At 53.8% G+C, this 11,261-nt stretch overlaps 1 protein-coding gene across 3 annotated transcripts; it reads right to left on the minus strand.

Moving 5' to 3' along the window:
- Positions 1 to 1,250: 1,250 nt before the first annotated feature.
- DNPEP (aspartyl aminopeptidase) lies at positions 1,251 to 10,982 on the minus strand. 3 transcript variants are annotated; one of them, XM_004262684.3, is made up of 15 exons: positions 10,915 to 10,982; positions 10,219 to 10,312; positions 10,044 to 10,132; positions 9,835 to 9,948; positions 9,525 to 9,650; positions 9,177 to 9,307; positions 8,807 to 8,882; positions 8,588 to 8,695; positions 7,771 to 7,848; positions 6,702 to 6,785; positions 5,517 to 5,677; positions 5,082 to 5,121; positions 4,855 to 4,956; positions 1,761 to 1,928; positions 1,251 to 1,390 (listed from the first exon to the last, which is right to left on the minus strand). In XM_004262684.3, the coding sequence occupies exons 1-15, from the start codon at positions 10,918 to 10,920 to the stop codon at positions 1,340 to 1,342; spliced, it is 1,428 nt and encodes a 475-aa protein (XP_004262732.1). In that variant the 5' UTR covers positions 10,921 to 10,982; the 3' UTR covers positions 1,251 to 1,339. The 3 variants fall into 3 exon arrangements, with proteins under 3 accessions (XP_004262732.1, XP_033282998.1, XP_012387590.1); XM_033427107.2 differs by lacking the exon at positions 10,915 to 10,982 and adding an exon at positions 10,777 to 10,796; XM_012532136.3 differs by lacking the exon at positions 10,915 to 10,982 and adding an exon at positions 10,727 to 10,745.
- Positions 10,983 to 11,261: the final 279 nt, after the last annotated feature.

Consider the following 11,261-nt stretch of genomic DNA (forward strand, 5'->3'; position numbering starts at 1 on the left):
AACCTTCTGTATCCTTTTGTTTTAGGTGTGTCTCTTGTAAACAGCTATAGTTTTTTATCGAGTCTGACAATCTTTGTATTTTAACTAAAATAGTCCACTTATTTTTTAAGTAACAACTTTGAGATATAATTAGTCCACTTATTAATGTTATAACTAGAGATATTTGGGTTTCAGTCTACCACCTTAAGTGATTTCAATTGCTTCACCTCTTCTTTTTTTTCTCATTTCTCCTTCTTTTGGATTGAATTTTTAAAATTTGTTCCCACATTTTTACTATAAGAATGTTCAAACAGGGCTTCCCTGGTGGCACAGTGGTTGAGAGTCCGCCTGCTGATGCAGGGGACAGGGGTTCGTGACCCGGTCTGGGAGGATCCCACATGCCGCGGAGCGGCTGGGCCCGTGGGCCATGGCCGCTGAGCCTGCGCGTCCAGAGCCTGTGCTCCGCAACGGGAGAGGCCACAGCAGTGAGGGGCCCACGTACCGTAAAAAAAAAAAATTGTGCTAACTGGTGTCTTTCCAAATTTTTGGATATCAATATGAAAATTAATTTTTATATAAATATGACCATTTAAGTTTTTAAAAACAATATGATGCATAAAACAATAATATTGCTTGTGGGATTTAAAATATATATGATTAAACTGTATGACCACAATAGCACAAAACTCAGGAGAGATAACCTGGTTAAAGTGTGCTAAGTTTCTTGTAATGTCCAGGAAGAGAGTGAAGGAATCAATCAATACTATCCATTGACTTTTCCTATTTTGATTTTTTTCAGTGATAATTGTTTCTTGGTAATGGTTAACATAAGTAACACCAGTGGCTGCTAAGTGAAGTGGATGATGCAGGGCGATGCTGAAGGCCGGACTGTGTCCTTCTTTTGGCAGCGCCTGGGAAAGATGGGGAGGGACTGGGGGAGGGAAACAGCCTGGGCTGCACAGGGAGGCTCTGGGGGCATCTAATGTTGAGCACCCAGACCTCAGAGGGCTGAGCTGGGCTCCTGAACTACTCTGGGATGGGAAGGACTGGGGATGGCAGAAGTGACCTTCCCATAGTGAACCTACCATCTCCACCCGCTCAGGCATGAGCTTAAAAAAGAGAAAAGAGATTTGAAATCAGGCCTCCATCAGCTCCCAGGATTTGCAGGCTCCTCTACCTGTACCCCAGCTGCCCGGTCTGTTCTGGTTCCAGAGGTTTAAGCCGGCTGAACGCCCACGCCTCCAATCTCCAAAGAAGCACAACAGAATGAGTTTGAGTGAAAAATCCACTTTAATAATCCAGCTTCAGCTCAGCTGAGAACTTCCCGTCTCAAGGGCAAGAGAAGTCTTTCCAAGAGGCCTCAATCCACTAGGAGGTTACGGCTCAGAGAAGGGAAAAGCTCAAAGAAGCCCTAAAATAGAAGGTAACATGGAATTTGAGATTAGTGGAGACCAGATGGGGGTGCCCCACTGCTCACCGTCCACCAACATGGCCCCAGCTAGAGAGGAAGGCATAGCTGCCTCACGCACACTTGACAACTGCCCCAGGCTTCCCATCCCTGATCCCCTCTCTGACATTTCATTATCCTCTGGGGGCTGATCAGGGCCCCTGTGCCTTGAGAAGAATGGGGACCCTTCTTTTCCTACATGGTAGCACCAAGACAACCAGCCCCATGACGTAGGCCAGCCACTCAGTGACGGTGACGTTGCCCCAGCAACCAATCCAGGCACTAGATGGGGAAGGAGCCCAGTTGCTACGGTGACGGGTAGGGTGGGAGTCACCTTGAAGAGAGTGAGGGTCTGGAGTACTCCTGTGGTACAGGCTGTCTCCCGGATGGAGTGCATGGCCAGTTGGGGGCTGCCTAAATCCAGCACCCGCAGCCCCAGTCGAGAAGCCAAGATAGGTCCAATGGTGGTTCCGCAGGGAGAGTCATTCCGGACCATGAGATCCTGGGGAGGGGAGGAGAGGTTCATGAGCAACATGAGGTGTGTGTTTATTAAGGCCCAGGAGGAAGTCACCTAAGAACTGCAGGGCTGCAAGGGGTCTGGTACATCGTCCACTTCGACCAGCTCGGAGGGTGAATGTGACCAGCACAAAATCACAAAGCCAACACTAAACGGCAGGCCCAAAGGACAGTAGATTCTGAATTGGTCCCATTCTCTGCATCTGCATTACCACCACCCTAGTCCAGCTACCATCACATTGCCTCCCATGTAATCCACTCCCCACATGGTGGGCAGAGGGATTTAAAAAATATGTGTATCCTGTATGTCACCTTGTTCCTTAACATGCACCCCTCCCTACCCACACACAAAGAAAAATCACTCAACAATCTTAGTGGTTTTAAAAATATGGCTATTGGCATTTTTAAACTATTTTATTTGTATTCTGGTAAAAAAGTAAATAAGAAAATCATAATATGATGTTAGACATCAAGATTTTCCACATAAGGGAAAAGAGAATTACAAAACCAAATAGAGCAATAACTATTCTTTCTTTAAAAATGAGAATCACAGTATTAACTCACCTTTTTTAAAATACATATATTTTTTCCTAGCCATGTCCATAGAAATGGCTCCAAAGCACTTCCCCGCCCCCAATAACAATGAACACTCATGGTGCCAGACTTTGGTCTCTAACATCAGTGTCCATCAAAAGCTACCAAGTCTGGGGAGAGAAATGAACAAGATGAGCCTGCGATTTCTTATTGTGCCAGAAAGCAAGACAACTTTCCAGAGTCATGACAAAGGCCACAGGAGTTATGTTGAAAGGGCTCCCACTGGTCAAAGTCATGATAATTTGAGCATGAAATAACATGATTACAGTGGACCAGGTTCACACTGAACCAACGAAACTGAACCACTGAAAATCTATGATTCTACATAATGATCATCAAAAAAGGAAAAGAAAAGAAAAACTCCTCGTGTTTGCCAGCATTTGAGGCAGGCATTAAAACACCTCACCTTGAAAAGTGGTTATTTAAGGGAAAGAATAACATTTGTCCTGTCTTTCCAGGAGGAACCATACTTTACAATAACCAAATGGCCCTCCTGATGGGGGAAAGTTCTATTTCACAGAAGAATGACAGCTAATAAATGTAAAAGGAATAAAAGAATGGGGGTGGGAATTTTTCAGTAAACTCTAATGAAATTATGGATTTAGGCAAAGATTATCAATTGGTGTTAAAACCAGACACCTTTCTGGTTGATGGGGAACTCATCACTTGCACAGGTTTACTATCCAATCAAAAGAGGAAAACCTCCAGATGGTGGAGGGATTTGGAGGGCACGCCCCCAAATCCAGTGATCAATCTTATTATCGCTAAGAGTGAATCACCAGATAATATGTGGATGACACAACAGGAAGAACACACCAGTCACGATGTCTTCTGGACAAAAATGTTTAACTTGAATCCACCGACCCTTTAGATATGAATTCTAGATTATAGGAGATACAGGGGCTAGAGGCACAAGCTCAATGATGCCAAGAGGAAGCAAATTCAGGAAGGAAATTATAAGGGAAGACCAGCCTGGTTTCTTCAACAAGTCAATGTTACTTAAAGAAAAAGAGAAAAAGAAAAAGGAGGTGGTGAAGCTGTGCTAGATTAGCAACCAGATATAACTTGTGGTCCTGAACTGGAAACTAAAGTGGGACAAACAATTGTAAAGAATGTTTTGGGGAAAACCGGGGAGAATTGAAAATGATCTGTACATTAAATGAGATATATATTTACTGAAACAAAAATTCACTGAAATGGAAACGTGGAGAATACTGAGTGAAAAAATAAAGCAAAAGATATATCTAAAATGATTTCATTTTTTTAAAAAACGTGTGTTAAGTATATACATAGAAAAAAATCTGGAAGAATATACACAAATCTCTGGGGATTGTTTTATTTTCTCATTTCCACTTATATTTTCTAAAGTATACATGTCCTGCTTCTGCTGTAAGCCATTAAAGAAAAATCCCCTAACATCTTCCTACTGCCTTAGAAGAAAATCCAAACACCCTTCCACAGCCTAGAAGGCCCTGCATGACTGGCCTGGGCAGGCTTCTTCCCCGTCTCCCTGCTGCTCTCACCCTGGCTCCACCACTCTGGCTCTGGCTCCCCCTCATAGACCAAGCTCACTCCTGCGCCCCTGGGAGCTTCTGCCCTTGTTCCCTCTGGCAGGGATGCTATTCACTTCTAGCTGCCTTGTTCTCAATACTTAGGTCTCAGCTCAAGTGTCACCTCCTCAGAGAGGCCTTCCTGAGAATGGAACGACTCAGCTCTACAAGGGGGGCGTGGCCCTGTGCAGCAGAGAGAGCCCCAGGCTGGGGATCATTGCAGGGTCCTAGTCCTGACGCACCAGGACCCGCCTGCTATGTTTGTCACTGGAGCACCTGAGCCCCAGTCCCTGATATACGTATTATCCTAACACGTGTATTATATATTGCTTATCTCCCTATCTCGTTCTCTTTGACTCGATGTGCCATTGACGATGAGTTCCAGGTTTCTCGGCCCTGAACTTCTCTAATGGAAGCCGCCAGGGTGTGTAAGAGAGACACAGAGGAGCTGGGGGTGCTGGGTAGGGAAGAGGCAGGACTAACCCACTATGTGCCACGAGCACACTGTACCTTGAATTCCATTTTACAGGTGTGAAAACTGGAAATCAAGGCGTATTAGGAGATGAGCCCAAGGTCACAGACCAGCACCATGGCAGAACCAGCACTGATCCCAGCTCTGCCTATATCCAAACCCCAATGCTCCTCACTCTACTGGGACACCCACCCCCCACTAAAGACTATCTACAAGGCTTCCCTCACTGGGGAGCCATCTGCTTGTGCCCCCCCAACTCCCTCCATCACCCCTTCCCAGGTAGGGCCCACCCTCACCTGCAGGGGCACCCCGACACTGCTGGCCACCTCTCGGATCAGGGCCTCTGAAACCGCATTTGAGGCGTAGCGTTGCTTGCTGTTCACCTTGATCACAGGGCCCTGGGGAGAGCAAAACCAGGAGTCAAGAGTGAGGCAGAGATGGGTGAGAGGCCCAGAGGGAACAAGATTAGGGCCCGGAACCAGCCAGGCCTCCAAGTCCCCAAGGAGAAGCAGGAGCCCCTCACCTTGTGGAATAAGGGCCGGTGGTTCTCCTCATGCTTGTCCCTGTAAGAGACAGAGAAGGGACGGGGATGGCAAACAGGAGCTGGGCCTGTCAACACCCACCACTCTCCCATAGCAGACATCACTAATGGATCACAGCATTCTTTCCCACCCAGCCCGGCAGGACCTGAGAATCACGCTAAACACAGTGCTCCAGGCAGCCTCCAGCTACAGATGGAGATAGATTTGCAGATAGAACCTATTTGGATTGGTTAGGCACCCATGACTTTGACCCAGCTGAGCCTTGGAGCAGTCAAAATGAAGTCCCCTCTGAACGTCCTGGCAGAACGAGGAGGAAGGGGAAGGGGAGAGGCCCAGGCCCAGGGCTGAGCCTGAAGGCAGGTCACGCTCGGGTCTCCGGCTGTGTGAGGACTGCGTGCCTGGCACGGGAGACTCACAGGTAGTTGGGGTGCACAGCGTGGGCCATGTCTGCGCTGATCATGTAGGACTTGGGGATGGCTTCCTCAAAGGCCGTCAGGCGCTGGGGCGAGGCCGAGATCCGCCGCAGCACCAGCTCCGTCAGCAGTGACTGTGCACCCTGGGCGCTCTCCGACCCCACCTGGCGATAGCAGAGGCCTGGCTCTAGGGGTCCGGGCTCAGGGGCTGGAGCTGGAGGCCAGGCAGAGGGGCCCACTACCCAGACTGGCCCAGGACCCCACTGAGTCAGTGGGTGGGGAATGTGGGCTGTTATCAGCACCTTCCCAACCCTGTGCCACCAAAAAGCTGATGGTGAGCTGGGGCCAAACTGATCCTTGGCCATCTCCGGGGCAGAACCAGCACTTTCCAGTCTACTTCCCTTCTTGGTTCCCTTCCTTCTGCCCTGACCCTCACATCTGGGGCTTAGCACAGGTGCCCCATCTAACTGGTCAATCTTCTTTCATGCATGTGACAGAGGCTGCTAATTGTCCACGATCCCTTCTATAACAGAACACCCGAGCTGTAGCTGAGCATCGGACTGCGCAGCTAGAGATGACATTCCCAGCTTCCCTTGCAGCTAAACATGGCTATGCCAAGTTCCAGGGAAAGCAGGCAGTGATGAATGCCACCTGTGGGTCATGCCCTTAAAAGAATGGGTGGACACTGTCCCTTTGCCCTTTTCTTCCTTCCTAACTCAGTACAGACACGGTAGCAGAAGCTGGACAGCCACCCTGGACCCTGAGATGGACACCATGTGTTTGGGGTGGCAGAGACCTGTCCTGAACTGCTAACTCTGACCTGTGTGGTTACCTGGAGAGAACTGTGCGGCTGTGTGGGCTCTTCCATGGCGTCTAAGCCTGCACCCTAACCCAAGCACACAAGGAGAGGACCCAGCCTGGGCTAAGTCCTGGGGCCACCAGGGTGAAAGGGCAGAGTCCCTGTCCTCGAGTAGCTCACCACACGGCACACAGAGAGACGTGAGAGGTGTGGGCACGCTAAGCGCAGATACGTGCTGATCCAAGGGGACACAGAGCGCTGAGGCAGCACAGGCAGCATCCCACCTGTCTTTGCAGCCTCCAGTATAGCCCTGGCTCGCCGCGGCTGCTGGACACGGCTGGCTACAGAAGACCCTCCAGAGGAGACCCTCCCCAGACCCCCTCACGTACCTCTTCGTTGTCGTACAGGGCAATCACGCGCACGTGAGGATCCGCGGCCAGGGAGGCAGGGGCTGCGCAGGAATCGATCAAGGCCTAGTTTGGGGAGAGAACCAGAGCATCATCCTCCCCGCTCCTCCTTCCATAACTCAGCCCACCAGCACCTCGGGGGTTCACACTCGCCTGCCGGCTTCCCACCGTCATGGCTGGAGTGAAGCGGGCTCAGCCTGTCACTGGCCTGCATCTCGCAGGGCGCTGCGTGGTGAGAAGACATGCAGGGCCCTTTACAATGGGATGGAGAAACCCCTCTCTGAGTGTTCTCCCCCACACAAAGGCAGGAGGATGTGTAAGACGGAGGGGAAGGGCTGAGAATCCTGGCAAGTCAGAAGGACCACACAGATCGCGTAAACTAATCGGCCTCAGTGAAGACATTGAGGTCCAAAGAGGAGACTGTGACTCCGTGAAGGTGACACGACTGGCTGGCTGGCTGCACAAGTGGACATGGGTCCCACGTCTGGCTCTGGTCTCAATTACAGCCCAAAGTGTGTCTCCAGGAACACGATGGAGCACAAAGGAGAGTATGAAAAGGACAGAGGGAGGAACAGGGATGGGATGTGAGAAAGAGAGGGCAGTAACCAGGGTAGAAAGACGGTAGGGAATATCAAGGTGACCAGGAGGAAGAGAGACCACACCACTGAGATTGCAAGGCTCAAAGATGGCTGGATGGGCTTAAGCCAGGGCTTGGCGGGGAAGGCGAGCAGGGAGCAGAGACAGAAGGATGATATTGCCATATGGGATTCGAGAGCCTTTCCTATGAAGCAAAGATTAGCTTAAAGGAGAAACAACAGGAGTAGGGTTAGGGCAAGACACTGTGATGCCCTAAACAACCTCTCAGCCTTCCCCCTACCTCAGCCCCCGGCCCCAGGCCAGTGCAAGGATGGGGCCAAGAGGAGCGATGCTGACGCTGCAGCGTTTAGGCCCCTCCCCATGGTCCACCCTGCAGCAGGGGCCTTCCTATGACCCACAGGGCTTGAGGCGGTCCCCCCGCCCCAGTGCTCCTGGGGGTGCCCCGGCTCCTCACCTGCAGGGCACAGAAGCAGCTGTGCAGATTATCCAGCCGAGGGGCAAAGATGAACTCCTCATAGGCACCACCCAGGACCTAGAAAGACAGGACAGTCATCCTGACCTTCATCCCCTCCGCCGGACTCACCCTCTTCTCCCAGCCCCAAAGGGCCTGTGCTCGAGCGAGTCTCCTTGGTTCCTTGTGCAACCTCTCCCAGCCCCTGGCCTAGAGCAAGCATTGAGCCCGCTGTGCAGAGCTGAGCAGAGAATGGAGAAGCGCCGGGCTGGAGCTGAGGGATGGGAGGGTGGAGGCCCGTAGTTCGTGACCAGTTCCTGTGGGACAGGAAAAGGGAGGGACTGAACAAGAAAAGAAGAAGGAAAACCAAGGAAATAAACAGTGGAGACCAGCTGAGAAACAGAAGCAGCGCATGTTCAAACAAGGCCGAGCGTCCAAAGACACAGCAATCTCCTACTGTCGGCAACTGGGAGAGACACAAGGACCGGCTCCAAGAAGAGGAGGGCCACATCCAGGCCTCTTGTCCTCAGAGGTCTGGAACCAGCACAGGTCAAAGTGGACAGGGACCCCTGTATCAGAAACTCCTGGGGAATCTGTGGAAAGCTGATGCCCAAACCTCACTCTACAGTCAAGTAGGTAAGTCTGAAGTGGGAAACCTGCCCTTTTTGAGACCCACTGCCCTGGAAGCAGAGCGGGGTGGTGTCTACTGGGAAAACAGGGGTGAGAGTAATTGGGGGACTGGCAGAGGTGACGAGCGCTTGAGGGGACATGCTGGGATCCCAGAGGTCCCCACCCATGAGTTCCTGCAGCTGCTCCTCACCGCAGGCTGAGTGTCCGCAAGACACAGCTCCATCTCCAAGATGTCCTCGGGGCTCAGCCCCAGATGGGCACAGAGGAGGGACATGAGCACTGAGTGGTGCCGGTCATCCTGCAGGGCAGAAGGATGCTGGGAGGAGGGTCCGCTCCCCCCTCTCTCCCCTTCTCAGAGGCCAGTCTCTTCCCCCCTGCTCACCCCTTCCCATGGGCAGGAGGATCTTACTACAGCACTGAGAGGGCCTGGCTCAGGAGTCCCCTTCTCCAGCTCTTCCTGGACGGCTGTAGCAAGAATGGGAACCCTGTGGGGAGACACGGAGTGGGTGTGTGTGGGGAGGACCGGAGGACACAGCAGGGCGGGACACTCCTGGGCTCAGGCATCCCCTGATGGGGAACTGCCCTGGTCCTTCAATTCCCAGTTCACTCCCCACATGGCAGGGCTGTGAGGGCCCTTGGACATCAGCTGGGTCCCAAGAGTAGAGCCTGACAGTGGCCACCGTTAGGTAGTGGTCTCCCAGGTCCCAGCGGGGCCCCTTCCATCACCTGGTGCCACACCCTACCCCTCCCAGTCACCACAGCCTCCACTCCAGTCTCACAAGTGCATCTCCACGTTGGGGCCAAAGTTCTCATTGACATTTCGCTGCAGATGGATGGCCAGGTGCGGGATGCGAAGAATGGGCTGGTCCACGTGCACCAGCCGCTGCTCCAGCCGGCCTGAGGTAGGACACTGTGGCCAAACAGGCAGGTCAGCCCAGGGTGCCCTCCCCCAACTGCGGCTGGTTAAATCCCCCACTTCACCCAGACTAACCAAGGTGGTCCTCTGACCTGGACTGCCCCTACCCCCCTTTCCCGGGGTGCTCTCCACAAGTTCCCTGAAGGAAAGTGACAGTTAATCTTCAGGCAGCTGAAGCTGAGAGCCTCCCAGATCCAACCCCAGTTCCCACCTTGACAATGACACGTCCAGCCAAGGTCAGGTCACGGTCAAACCAGGTGCTCCAGATTCCACCACCATAGGTCTCCACACCAACCTGCTGGAAGCCCGCCTGGCTGCGGCGAGACCGCCGTTTCACCTGGGTGGGACGATGGGGAATAAGAATTCAGCGAAGGCCACCCGACACGATTTGGAGATGAGACAGACAACTGACAAGCTAAGTGACAGAGAAGGGCCCCAAGTGTGGAGGAAGGGGGTGACAAGTCTTCCTCCCTGATCACCCCCTGATGCCTCCCCTCCCCAGCACAGCCCCAGTTCCTTACCCGGAGGCAGGGGCTGTCCGTGTGGGCCCCAATGAGGCTGAAACCGTTGCCAGGAACATACTGGCCACCCACAGCAAATGCGATGATGGTAGAGGAGTTCCTGGTCAGGAAGTACTGGGGTGGCGGTTTTGAGTTGGATTAGCCAGCCAGCTGGCGCAGGACTTCGAGCCCCAGCCTAGGTTCCTGCTTCTCCCACCCCACCCTGGTACCTTGCTCTCGGGCTTGATATCCCAGCTCTCCGTCTCCTTGAGTTCATGGAAGCCAGCCTGGAGGAGGCGGTTGCGGCACTCGGCCACAGCTGTAGGGAAAGAACGCTCTCACAGCGATGGAAGCCGGTAGGAGGCACACCGGCCCCCACCTGCCTCGGCTGCCCTGGTCACTCACCGTGGAAAGGAGAGGGGCTCCGGTTCACGAACTTGATAAGTTCCCGGGCCGCTGCTTGCACCGCCTCCTTGCGGGCCCTGCCGCTCATGGCCACCTAGCGGAGGGGGCGCTCAGATTCCTACGAGGTCTAGGACCCCTGACCTATCTAAGCTTCGGGAACTCTCCCAGCCAATCCCCACGAAGTGACCGCTCCAAGGCTCAAACCTCTGCTTCCGCCCCTTTCCTCACCGAGGGACGCAGATGCCGGGCCTCCAGCCAACCAACCAACCCCCAAAGTACCACAACCCGCACTGCGCTCCCCGCCCAGCTCGTCCCGGACGGCGCGCCCCCGAATCCGAGCTTCAGCCCAGCCCCCCCCAAGTCCCGCCCCAAGTGCCCGACCAGCTGGAAACCCCGGTCAGTTCCCAAACTCCGAGCTCGCAATCGGGCCCCTAACTCTGGGCCGGCCTGTACCGAGCGCGCGATCCCATCCCGGAACCAAAGCCCTGTTCTCTAGGGAACACCCCACCTCGGTGTCTCGCAGGCCACCCTTTAACAACCCCAGGAAGGTAAGGTCACCCGGGGCCGGACTTTCGGTTTCGTTTAGGGTCGGGCGGAACCCCCATGTCAGCAAGCGCGCTTCTGAGCTTGGGCCCGAGCGTGCGCCTGGCTGGGTCTGCGATCGAAGTTCGTGCGGGGCGAGCGGTGGCCACCTACCTGCATGGCCTTACGCGTGGGCCTGAGTCCGCTCGCACGGCCCGCCCCCACTCCCGCCGCCCTCCCCGTCCCGCCCCGCCCCCGCCGCTCGCTCCGCCCGCCCCGCCCTCTCCACGGTGGTAGCGGGCGCCCTCTGCCGACCGGGAGGTGCTAGGACAGCCGGGAACCGCCAGCCCCCGCCCCTCCCCCGGGTCAGGGAGTCCAGGTAAAAACGTCCCTGCTAGCTCACCTGGGCCGAAGGGTGCTGTACAAAGTGCTCTCTCTCTCCACAGGCACCCTGGTGATAATAAAAGCAACGTGGCTAATGTTCATGGAGGGTTCACAATAAGCTTTATGATAAAGCTTAA

This window comes from Orcinus orca, chromosome 7 (assembly GCF_937001465.1).
Source record: "Orcinus orca chromosome 7, mOrcOrc1.1, whole genome shotgun sequence".
Classification (NCBI taxonomy): Eukaryota; Metazoa; Chordata; class Mammalia; order Artiodactyla; family Delphinidae; genus Orcinus; species Orcinus orca.